The following is a 12,852-nucleotide window of genomic DNA, read 5'->3' on the forward strand; positions in this document are numbered from 1 at the left end:
GAATTAAAAATGATTCATATTATTGCTCAGAACAAAATTAATTTAATTAATATCTCGATAAAAAAAAGACGAAACATAATTCAAATTTATTCAGAATTGTCACTCGTATAGCGGAGGCTTAATTGGCATTTAAAAATAGATCAAAATAAACAGATGTGATGGAATATCGAAATTAGAGAACTAAATCCCATATAAAAGTTTGATTAAATTATATTTGTTCCATATTGTGATAGCGACAATGAGGTTCTTCATACTGATTTCTCTTTTCATGTTGGTGACTCTCCATGTCAAAAGTGGAAGTTGTAAGTACTATTGTTAATTAAGTTTTTTTTTTTTTTTTTTTTTTAAATTGCTAAGAGAAGTGTTTTGAAACTTTAAAAAAACCACCAAACGTTAACACCTTATCCTTTTGTATAATTTTTTGAATTTACAATTCTTGGTGTTAAATGTCTAACACAAGTCAAAAAACAAAATCCTCTTTTAAATTACATATTCCATTCTAATTGACACTTTGATTTGTTTTTTCGAATCAAATTTCATTTTCGAGAATTTTCAACTCCGATTTCTGTAGTATTTTTACAATCTTTACAGTTTGACTTAGTTTTTCATATAAAAGATGGTTTATTTTTTACAAAATGTTATGCTCTTTTCAAATATGTGAACCGTGATAATCCAATCGTGTCAAAATGTTGTTTAAAGGTTAATTTTTTATTATATTTATGGGTTTACTTTGATTTTTACGTCAAAGGAATTAATTTGAATCATGCATATAAAATACGGGTTTCTTTTAGAAAAAACAATGTGTTTCTCCGAGAGGCCCATTTCAGGAGCAATCTCAATTTGAGTGTATTCTTTTTAAAGGAGAAACTTATCTATATTATTTTCTTAGATCTTTAAAATCCTGTAATAATGAATATTATTTTTTAAATTCAAAAATAAAAATGTAAAAATGGAGGTTTTATATAATTCTATTTACCTCAAATAGATTATCAACCCATATAAATTAAAAACAGATCAACAAGGCATCTAAACTATAATTTTGTACGCTTTTGTAAATGAAAATTGTTGTATTTATGCTTAAACTGAACTTCTTTGAGATAAATATAATTCAAAAGTTATTCTTGTTCAAACAAAACCCTTGAAATATCATAGTTCATTACTGCAGAGTTGAGATTTTATCCTGCTACATCCTTATTATACTGAACTCCTCATCGAAATCCCTTTATGGTCTTTTTGTATTTCCTTCTCAATCATAAGTACCTGTAACATCTAAGTAACAGATATATATAAAATAGTGATGTGTCGATCTTTACATAGGACTGAAGATTGCAGTCCCTTCCAGTTTAGTCTCTGTTTGGTACAGCTCAGTCCTGCATATAAGTCCTCAAACTGATAAAGTTCGGTCTTTCATGACATTACTAAACTTTTTTGAGGTTTTTTTATCCTTTATATTACTAACAGTCCAAAGGGCTGGTCCTTCGAACTGGACCGGACTAGATAAAGGACTGGCAGAAAACTAGAATAAAACACGCATACAACTATTAAATATTATTTATTTGAAACAAAGATATGGTATTCTTTGATAATGTTTGAGTCCTACATGATAACTAAAAAAATCATATATTGTTGGATGATTAGTCATGGTAGCTTATATATCTTAATACAGAACGGAAAGTACTCAAAGTATTTGTTTTTACAATTTTGAAGCACTTTATATATTTAGAACATGTTTAATGTTGACTTTGCATAATTGTTCATAAATTTAAAGAAGTAGATTTAGTTTTGAGAGGAAGAAAATAAACGGAAATCCCACTTTGTATATAGCAAGGAAATGTAGGCTAATATTACTGCGATGTGGGTCCTTAATTCTACTCCGAGTCCAAAAAGGACTTATAACACTTGGGCAAACCCCCATTGTTAGTCTCTGTCTTTCATGAGCACACAAACGTGATTACTTCATACTTAAATGTTCTGTCTTCAAGAGTTAAATGACAATGATAACAGTCTTAGAAAATAAAATATGTTCAGGCCACTCCACGTTTTTTTTACACATCTGCTAATCAATTAAAGAAGCTGTAATTACTTAAGTGATTTATCTCAGAGTTGCTAGTATTCCAACACATTACTAAGGACAGACATTTCACAGAGAATGAGGTAGTGAGCCATCAAATGTTGCTGCTACTATGCCTTCCATATAGTCTAAATTTTTTCTTCTTTATATATTTACAAAAGAAAAAGAAAACTACATACATCTGCATACTTATATGATTCTGGTGCGTTTGTTACGAGGATGCAATACTAGAAATGATCTAGGTATATGCCCATGGTTGTGTTCCTGTTTTTGCTATATATAATTTGCAATTATGGAAATTATGATATATATTTACCATTTTAGCATGACCCTTTTATTGATATATTTGAATTTCAGAACAAATTTTTTTTAAATATATATTTTGGCATAAATGAGGTAATCTTATTTTTGTTATTATTAATGTAAACTAAATATTCAAAATATGCATAAAGCCATCTTTGGATAAACATAGATTCCAAGCTATATTTTAGCCCTCTAAAAGTAGCCAATTGGAATTTGAGTATAAATAAATCCTCTTATTTAAAAAAGATTATATCAATATTAATGTAACATTTAATTTCAGCACAAATTAAAACCACTGCTACTCAATCTCTTAAGACAACAAAACCGGGAAAAGCCTCCACTACAGCTGAGACGACAACAATAGCAACAAGGGCCCCTAAGACAACGCAAAGCAAAGCAACCTCAACTATTGCTCCACAAACAACCACAACATCAGCTCCTACAACAACCTCTGAGGCTCCTACAACAACTACAGCAGCTCCTACAACAACCACAGTAGCTCCTACAACAACTACAGCAGCTCCTACAACAACCACATTAGCTCCTACAACAACTACAGCAGCTCCTACAACAACCACAGTAGCTCCTACAACAACTACAGCAGCTCCTACAAGCTCCTACAACAACCACATTAGCTCCTACAACAACCACATTAGCTCCTACAACATCTACAGCAGCTCCTACAACAACTTCAGCAGCTCCTACAACAACCACAATAGCTCCTACAACAACCACAGCAGCTCCTACAACAACCACGGCAGCTCCTACAACAACCTCTGAGGCTCCTACAACAACCACAGCAGCTCCTACAACAACCACAGTAGCTCCTACAACAACTACAGGAGCTCCTACAACAACCACAGCAGCTCCGACAACAACCACGGCAGCTCCGACAACAACCTCTGAGGCTCCTACAACAACTACAGCAGCTCCTACAACAACCTCTACTGCTACGACAACGATAGCAACAAGGCCCCCGAAGACAACCTTAAACAAAGCAACAACCACAACATCAGCTCCTACAACAACCACTGATGCTCCAACCACAACTATTGCTCCACCAACAACCACAACATCATCTCCTACAACAACCTCTGAGGCTCCAACGACAACCACAGCAGCTCCTACAACAACCACAGTAGCTCCTACAACAACCTCTGACGCTCCGACGACAACCACAGCAGCTCCTACAACAACCTCGGAGGTTCCGACGACAACCCCAGCAGCTCCTACAACAACCACAGCAGCTCCTACAACAACCTCGGAGGCTCCAACGACACCCAAAGCAGCTCCTACAACAACCAAAGCAGCTCCGATAACAACCACAGCATCTCCTACAACAACATCTGCGGCTCCTACAACAACCACAGCAGCTCCTACAACAACTACACCATCTCCTACAACAACCTCTGCAGCTCCTACAACACCCTCTGCAGCTCCTACAACAACCCCTGCTCCTCCAACAACCTTAGAACCTACAGGTAATTTCATCCTGCTGGTAAGATTTAACATTTTTCTTAATATTTTCCATTATTTTGCTTCAGGCTGTAGAACGACTGACGGAAAATCTTGCGTTTTTCCTTTCATATATTCTGGAGTAACATATGATTCATGTACCACTGTTGGAAATGGTGGTGTCAAATGGTGTGCCACCTCATTGTACTCAAGTAATGAGGCACTTGAGTATGCAAATTGTGGTGCAAGCTGTGATGGTTTGTTACAACAAAAATAATATTTCATCCATACTTACTGTTTACTTTTTACTTCAGTTTGTAGAACAACTGATGGCAAGAAATGTGTTTTCCCTTTTATTTACTCTGGTGTATCGTATAACTCATGTACTGATGCCGACAATGGTGGAGTAAATTGGTGTGCAACTTCACTATACCCATCAAAAGAAGCACTTGAATATGCCAATTGCCAATCAAGTTGTGAAAGTAATACAATAAGTTTTTTTTATACAACACTTATTAATTAAATTTTTAATTAGGTGCTACAAAAACTACACCGGATCCTTCATCAAGTAAGATATTTTAATTTCCAAAGTAAAGTATTTTGCTAATTGCGTTTTCATTTATTATGCAGAATGTAAAACCACCGATGGACAGACCTGCATTTTTCCCTTCATTTATTCTGGAGTATCCTATGATTCATGTACTGATGTTCAAAATGGGGGTGTCAAATGGTGTGCCACTTCCTTGTACTCAACTAAGGAAGCAAATGCATATGCCAATTGTGATCCAAGTTGTGAAGGTATAAAACATTACAATTTAATGTATTTCTGCATACTTACAAATATATTTCATTTTTAGATAACAAGCCAACAACTGTTCAACCAGGTTCTGGTAAAAAACACATGTTAAATCAAATAAAAATGTATACTATTTATTTCATTCCATAGCCTGTAAAACCACTGACGGACAATCTTGCATTTTCCCTTTCATTTATTCTGGAGTATCTTACGATTCATGTACTGATGTTCTAAATGGGGTGTCAAATGGTGTGCCACTTCCTTGTACTCAACTAAGGAAGCAAATGCATATGCCAATTGTGATCCAAGTTGTGAAGGTATAAAACATTACAATTTAATGTATTTCTGCATACTTACAAATATATTTCATTTTTAGATAACAAGCCAACAACTGTTCAACCAGGTTCTGGTAAAAAACACATGTTAAATCAAATAAAAATGTATACTATTTATTTCATTCCATAGCCTGTAAAACCACTGACGGACAATCTTGCATTTTCCCTTTCATTTATTCTGGAGTATCTTACGATTCATGTACTGATGTTCTAAATGGGGGTGTCAAATGGTGTGCCACTTCCTTGTACTCAACTAAGGAAGCAAATGCATATGCCAATTGTGATCCAAGTTGTGAAGGTATAAAACATTACAATTTAATGTATTTCTGCATACTTACAAATATATTTCATTTTTAGATAACAAGCCAACAACTGTTCAACCAGGTTCTGGTAAAAACACATGTTAAATCAAATAAAAATGTTTACTATTTATTTCATTCCATAGCCTGTAAAACCACTGACGGACAATCTTGCATTTTCCCTTTCATTTATTCTGGAGTATCTTACGATTCATGTACTGATGTTCTAAATGGGGGTGTCAAATGGTGTGCCACTTCCTTGTACTCAACTAAGGAAGCAAATGCATATGCCAATTGTGATCCAAGTTGTGAAGGTATAAAACATTACAATTTAATGTATTTCTGCATACTTACAAATATATTTCATTTTTAGATAACAAGCCAACAACTGTTCAACCAGGTTCTGGTAAAAAACACATGTTAAATCAAATAAAAATGTATACTATTTATTTCATTCCATAGCCTGTAAAACCACTGACGGACAATCTTGCATTTTCCCTTTCATTTATTCTGGAGTATCTTACGATTCATGTACTGATGTTCTAAATGGGGGTGTCAAATGGTGTGCCACATCCTTGTACTCAACCAAGGAAGCAAATGCATATGCCAATTGTGATCCAAGCTGCGAAGGTATAACATTATATAAATGTAATCTATTTTAACATACTTACAATCATTTTTGTATTTATAGATAACAAGCCAGCGACAGTTCAACCAGAATCTGGTATAAACATATAAAATAAAATTCAATTGTTTAATCGTAATTTGATTTCAATTTTATTTAATAGCTTGTAAAACAACGGACGGAGAATCTTGCATTTTCCCCTTCATTTATTCTGGAGTGTCCTATGATTCATGTACTGATGTTCAAAATGGGGGTGTCAAATGGTGTGCCACTTCCTTGTACTCAACCAAGGAAGCAAATGGATATGCTAATTGTGACCCCAATTGTTAATGTATTCGTGTAATGTTTGTTTTTTTAAATATTTTTGTTATGTTACATTCATAATAAAATCTATACTGAATTACAGTTTAAACTGATCTAGTAATATTATTTCAGATATAATACAAAATATTGTAACTTAGGACTACATGTTTAAGAATTATATAAAACGATATTGCCAGTAGTAATACTTTGGTTTTTTCAAAGAGCCCCCTTTAAATCATCCTGGATAAAGGAAAATTTAAAAAGACAAAAACGTGAATACTTTTTATTTAATTAAATTCAAAGTGGTGTGATTCATCATGTGTTTTTTTAATTCACCACCTAAGATTTTTGATTGATACTCCTAAGATTATGTCTCATATTCAAAAGAAATATTTGTAACACCTGAGGTATTTTTTAGTATTATGTGAGGATCTGATATGAAGTTAAATGATTATTTTTCTATCATTCGATTTGATGTAAATACTAAAATATACAAAGTGGTCCAGATAAATTGAGAAAATATTTAAAGGCTTATAATAAACGAATTAGATTGGGTTTAACTATTTATTTTTTTAATTATATGAAAGCTTTATTTAATGAAATTCAAATATTTATAATTAAATCTGTCTCTCTTGATAATATCGGTCACACGGCGCTGGAAGCTTTAGCAGGCCCGGGAGACCGGATCCGGTTTTGCCATTTTACGAGTAATGGACTTCTTGAGTGCCTCCACTGACGAATGAATAGTATTGTATTAAAGAATAAATCCTTATTGATTTTTGAATTGAATTACATATAGTAAGAATAATCCCGGAAATTCATCATTAATATTTTGAAAGGCTAAATAAAATAATTTTTATCTTCAAAAATTGAGATAAGATACCGAAATGTGTTAAGATAATTTGATTAAAAGTACTATAAATTAAGCCATTGACATCACTCAATTCATATAGTTAGAGTAATGATTTGTAATAAATTATTATTTTATGTCATAGCGTAGCTATACACTTGTCATTCCGTTCTACCCAAGCTATTTTAGAAACAGACCTCAAAACTTTACCAATAAGTGTCTGGTCACCCTGAATCTCCTCACTTCTACGACATGTGTTATTTTGGCATCCTCATTATATTTCTGTTTCTACCCTTGAAGTGTTCACATATGAAAATTGAATTAATTATTGAAAATATAAAATGAGTGAGAAATCGTCCGAAGCAGGAGGACAAGACAAATTGGCTTTCTATTTTTCGTGCTGCATTTACGACTCATTTTTGTTTCAGTTGATGAGTTTGCCGTTTATGTGGCCAGTAACTCAAGAATATCTGGTGTGAACCCGTTCCTGTGGGGAAACCTCCAGCCCCTCGGTGGTTAAAGAGCCTTTGGATGATAAGTCCTTGCTGGGAGAGGGGACATCACAAATAGAGTTGTAGGACCCTGTCGTCATCAATCCCTTCACGAAATTTTTTTCTTCGATTAGTGAGTAGGAGGAAAAGTGTGTATTTTCTTCCGAAACACTTCTGTACTTTCAAGAAAAGATTTTTTTCGAAAAGGAGAAGTTGTCTAATGTCCAATTCAATGCTTCTACACTCTATCCTATACCGTAGATTCGGATCTAGCCATCCCGTTAGCCAATCCAGAAATCAGACGTCTGGAGAATGGGCCACAGTTAACAACTATCACTGCTCTATATAGAAATGTTCGTTTATGTTCTAGACCTCTTATGGGTGCCTATGAACAAACAGACGAAATCTAGATGATGCTGGAATCTATTCCGAGCATTAAAGACCTATTAGAGGAGGTATATAGTGGAGGAAATAAAGAAGACCTTTTTAAAACCATGTCTATAAAGCTCAAAGAATGGGAAAATTTCAAGAGCTCTGTGAAAGCTCTATCCCTTATTTCGGTGGGCATGCTTTCTATTCAGACCAATGCTTGAGATCTATGGAAACCATCTTTAGGGATGTCAGGAGGATGTCCTTAATCTCATCTCAGAAGGAACCTCTTAAGTCTTTAATTCTTAAGGAGGAGGCTGAGGGTTCGACTCCGAACCACTTAATGTTCAGTCTGACATCCATGAAAAAGATCTTGGACAATGATAAGAAGGATTGGGTATTGTCTAACGCAAGGCAGAGGGGTTCAGGATTTCGAAAAATACTTTTTGGGTCGACGTCTACTAACGTGCCTTCGAACCCGAGCCCTTCCGTAGGGACAGCAACACCACATCAACCAAAATAAATTTATGGGCCCTCCGAGAGAGCACGGAAGACTTCCAAGAGGAAGCTACAGGTGAGGTAATGATCCCTTTTTATTATTATTTCAAGGAATTCGTGATCTCAAGCACTCTTCCTTGATTTATTCATCCTTTAGGAATATCTTCAATTTTGAAGCCTTATATAAAGCTATTCAAATTCTTTCAAATTAGTGGTTTAAGTTTATTTTTTCAGCTACCCACAGTGGATAGAACTAGTTTATATTTATATAATTGGTCATTTGTAACTAAAAGTGAATTCCTACTTAATATTATTGAATGTCATTACAAACCACAATTTTTCTCCAAAGAACCTTCCTATTCATATGTGTATTCATATACCTTCATGTTCGGAAGCTAAAGAAGCTATAGATAGAGTAGTAGATATGTTACTATCTGGAACTATAAAGACGGTTACAAAGAGTTATTCGTCTCCTTCCTTCCTTTCTGGGATAGTTGGGGTTCCTAAGAAGGGTAACTCTAGATGGAGAGTCATAATTAATCTCAAGACCTTTAAAAAGCTTATAGTTTACTCTAAATTTAAATTAGAATCAGTTGATTAATTAAGATTTTGGCTAGACCAAGATTCTTTTTTATGCTCTTTAGATTTATCTGATGGCTATCATTCGTTTAAAAATTGTCCTGACCCTCATCGTTTTTCAGATTTCGATGGAGAAATAAAATGTATCAATTTAATGTTTTACGTTTCAGTTTCAAATCACCGCCGATAATGTTTACTAGGTTATTCAAACCTGTGATTTTATATCTAGGTCGCAACTTAGGATAAGTTGTTGCATCTATAGATGACTTAATTTTGCAGGTTAATGCCTTTGTGCACGCCTTGCTCTCCTCATGTTTAGCTTCCTGTTATTCCCAATTCTTGGTTTCAAGGTCAATTAGAATAAGATTTCTTGTATTCCAAGGACTCATCTTATTCATTGTTATGGCACTCTGTCTCCAAGACAATTACCCTTCTTGAGGAGAAAGCACAAAAGATCCGAGATCTTGCCACTAAATTTTGTCCTATGCGAGGGTTGTGAGTCCAAGACTTTCAACAAATATCTGGATTAATTGAATTTGTGAGGCCAGCCTTTGAGTTTTCCCTCTTTTTCAAAGAAATCTTCAATTCTATTCAGAAAAGGGAATTTTGATGACCCTTTTAATCCAGAAATACAAATCTCTCCCGAGAGGCAGAAAGATTTATTATGGTGAGAAGAACTGACTGTTGCTTGTGCACCGGTAAGGAGAGTATTTAATCAAACGTTGGAAGATTTTACTAGCGCTACCTTATCAGACTATGGTATCTCTTGCTCAGACAGCTCCTTTTAACAAGGATGTTGGACAGGGAATGAAAGAGATCTACATATTAAAGAGCTCGAAATGTTAGCAGTAGAGAAAGCGTTAAGTTTGATTACATATATTAGTAATTGTTGATAATATAAAGGCTTTGTTCTACTTTTTAATAAATGGGGGTACCAAAGTGAAATTCGAGCTGGAGAAAATTGCTGTAAGAACTTGGAAACGACTGATGAAAAAAAAGGAATATGGGCGGAATTTGTCTGGGTTCCTTCAAAGGAAAACATGCAACCGGACTTAAACCTAAGTACCTAAAAATGTACGAAAGTAAATAAATAATATCAATAATACATGTATGACTTATTATATACAATTATAATAATATCCATGACGTGATTCTTTGTAAAACTGAACATTTCGGTACATTTATGTCCGACATCACACTGAAAACTCTCTTAAATTGATGGTGAACAATATAAATATTTTCTTACTTAGAAAATTCACTATTATGATACATGCTTTCAGGAGCCATTTTCTCTAAATTTCATGTATTGATATTAATACTCTTGCTATTCTGTTCAGATCATGAGCTAGAAAAGTGAAATTTCAAAAAAAAAAAATTGAAGGTTTTCAGCTGATTTAATTCAATATCATGCTCCATTGGTAAAGAACCCCTTCATTCTTTCACCTCTGAAATTGGAGCCCAGAAAGTTGTTGATACTTTTTACAGGAACAAATATAATCGTTTGGTTGTCGGCTTTCGTAACATTTTCCAAATTAATGATATAAGAAGGACCCAAAATAACAATATAAGAGACCCACTAACACTGCAATCATGGACCGCCGTCAAGAGTCGGTATTTTCCTCCAATGCAAGAAATAACCCCTTCCCTTCAAGTTCTTTTTTTATCTTTGATCACACTTCTTTACTTTGAATTGGTGATAGAGAAGCAAAGGAAAATTACTTTTCCCGTGTAAATTTCTATGAAATTAACCTATTTTGGATTATTCACGATATGGAGTGGAATATTGCAGGAGATAAGGATCTTGGTTATATCACTAATAAAATTATAATATTCAGAATTTGAATTAATTATATGACTTGTATACAATACCAAATTCTTTTCATGGATTTGAGTAATACTTTGAACGTCTTCAAGACCCTAGTTCCATAATTACAAAGATGTCATGCAAAAAACCTCGTATCATCTTGATAACTCTATACATTTTTACCACTATTATCAGAGATACAAGATTTAATATAAATAGTCAATACTTTATCTCAAACTCCAACACAATACAACTTTACACGTTTCTAAAACTTATTAAAATAATAAATACGTAGATAGTAGTTACAGATTACTTACAGGGTGTCCACGATAAATTGGAACTATCTTAAAATTCAACCTGCTTGATAAAAATGGAATTTGGAGTGTATTTGTTAATATGAAAAAGTTAGACATGATATTAAACAATAAATTTATTCAACATGTCCTCCCTCAGCAGTCACCATCTTCTCCATCCTGCCCCTAAAGGATTTGCATGCCTGGATGACTTCCACGGAATCGACAGCATTCCATTCCCTCGTAGTGGAGCCCGGGAACTTTGTGGTGAAGACCGCAGGGACCTCTTCTCTCTCCTTGGCAAGCCACCTGTCATTCTGCACGTTGTAGCTTCTGTAGACAGTCCAGCTCTTCTCGTCGGAGAAGAAGATGATTCTTCCTCCATGGCTCTTCAGGTCATTGAGGAGACGCTTACCGTTGGTGAGCCTGGTGGCCTTCATGGATGCCGTGAGGATGTGTTGTTTGGCCATTCGGTATTACCTGTATCCGAGGTCCTCATTCACAGCCTTGGAGACCAGATGCTGGCTCACTCCACGGTTCTTGGCCAACCTGGACAAGGAAGTCCCCGGCGAAGCCTTGATGGACTTCCAGAGGCCTTCAAGGAAGCGGGAGTGCGGATTCGGTCACTCCTCATGTTGTGGGCCTTGCAGCAGACCTTCCCCTCAACCTCCCAGGCATTGAAGACCCAGTACACCGTGGTCTTGGGGTAGTTAAGAAGCTTGTAGATAGCAGAGGGCTTGCGTCCCGCGCGAGCCAATTCGAGGATGGCGTCTCTCTTTGCTTGTTCCATGATGACTATTGTTTGTTGTCGAAACAATTGTGGTGGAAGTTATAGTGTATTGTTCACGCAACCTTTATATTAGTATGATTTAACCCCGAATATCCACATTATGGATCTGGATGAAGTTTAAAGTAGTGCCGATTTATCATGGAGTCTGATGAGGTGAAAGCCTCTCGAGTCTAATCGCTGCGGTGTTTTCCAGATCTTGAGTCCTAGAATTGTTAATATTCTATTTTTGGAGCTAAGAGGCATTGCTAATCCTCAGCTGATAGAAGAGTGAGCATATAATCTTATTTTTATCTTCGAAAAACTTAATAGAGCAAGGAGCTGATCATCAAAACTTTTTTTCACGAAGGAAGGTGTTAGCAAGACTTATTGTACCATTGATAAAAAAGTAATGGCACACTCAACTACGGATTTATCTCTTTTAATCACTAAACTTACTTTTTCTTTACAGAAATTCATTCCCACTCTGCTCATGGAGAAGAATGGATCTGTGCAAAGAAAAATGTAATTTTAGTGACTACAAAAGATATATCTGTATTTGCGTGAGCTCTTTTGTGTTTTGTTGATTATTTAATATGTTGGCATAAAGGACTCTAGGGAAAGAGCAGTTAAGGGAAAAATTAACAATTCAATTTAAAAACAAGGAAGACTATGTTCCTAACACCGACCTATAATATTGTGCCGTAGTCACCTTTATTCTGCTCTTTTCACTAGGGTGGAGACGGCCTCGTCAAACTGGTTGCGTACCTGAAGGAACATGTAGCAGCTTCTAATTTTAAGCTAATCAGAATTGAGAACAAATAAATTCAACCTTCCTTGCCTTGAGTGTCCACTCTTTGCCTAAAGTTCCTTAGGTCGTCGTTAAGATATGTTTAGATCTTCGTGCTATGAAGTAACTAATGTTATTTTTTATAGGAAAAAAAAAGCAATATAACTGAATATTAGTAACGCACATTAAATTAGCTAGGTATGTTACGGGACCTGAACATCTCTT

General features: G+C 35.0%; 1 protein-coding gene across 1 annotated transcript; it reads left to right on the forward strand.

Annotated features, from left to right (window-relative positions):
- Positions 1-238: 238 nt before the first annotated feature.
- On the forward strand, positions 239-6,296 carry LOC121126358 (uncharacterized). Its single transcript, XM_040721681.2, has 17 exons — positions 239-302; positions 2,655-2,914; positions 2,958-3,855; positions 3,919-4,086; positions 4,144-4,311; positions 4,365-4,397; positions 4,460-4,627; positions 4,687-4,719; positions 4,776-4,942; positions 5,002-5,034; positions 5,091-5,258; positions 5,318-5,350; positions 5,406-5,573; positions 5,633-5,665; positions 5,722-5,889; positions 5,951-5,983; positions 6,048-6,296. Exons 1-11 carry the CDS (start codon positions 239-241, stop codon positions 5,172-5,174), a joined length of 2,076 nt encoding a protein of 691 aa, XP_040577615.1. The 3' UTR covers positions 5,175-5,258; positions 5,318-5,350; positions 5,406-5,573; positions 5,633-5,665; positions 5,722-5,889; positions 5,951-5,983; positions 6,048-6,296.
- Positions 6,297-12,852: the final 6,556 nt, after the last annotated feature.

Source organism: Lepeophtheirus salmonis, unplaced genomic scaffold, assembly GCF_016086655.4.
Source record: "Lepeophtheirus salmonis unplaced genomic scaffold, UVic_Lsal_1.4 unplaced_scaffold_1331_pilon, whole genome shotgun sequence".
In the NCBI taxonomy this organism is placed as follows: Eukaryota; Metazoa; Arthropoda; class Copepoda; order Siphonostomatoida; family Caligidae; genus Lepeophtheirus; species Lepeophtheirus salmonis.

Excerpts from the sequence above, each read along its gene's own strand:
- LOC121126358 (XM_040721681.2), top strand. The coding sequence starts at position 239 with ATGAGGTTCTTCATACTGATTTCTCTTTTCATGTTGGTGACTCTCCAT. Across the intron at positions 2,915-2,957 it reads CTCCTACAACAACCACATTA|CTCCTACAACAACTACAGCA; the intron begins GCTCCTACAACA and ends CAACCACAGTAG. Across the intron at positions 4,943-5,001 it reads TTGTGATCCAAGTTGTGAAG|ATAACAAGCCAACAACTGTT; the intron begins GTATAAAACATT and ends TTTCATTTTTAG.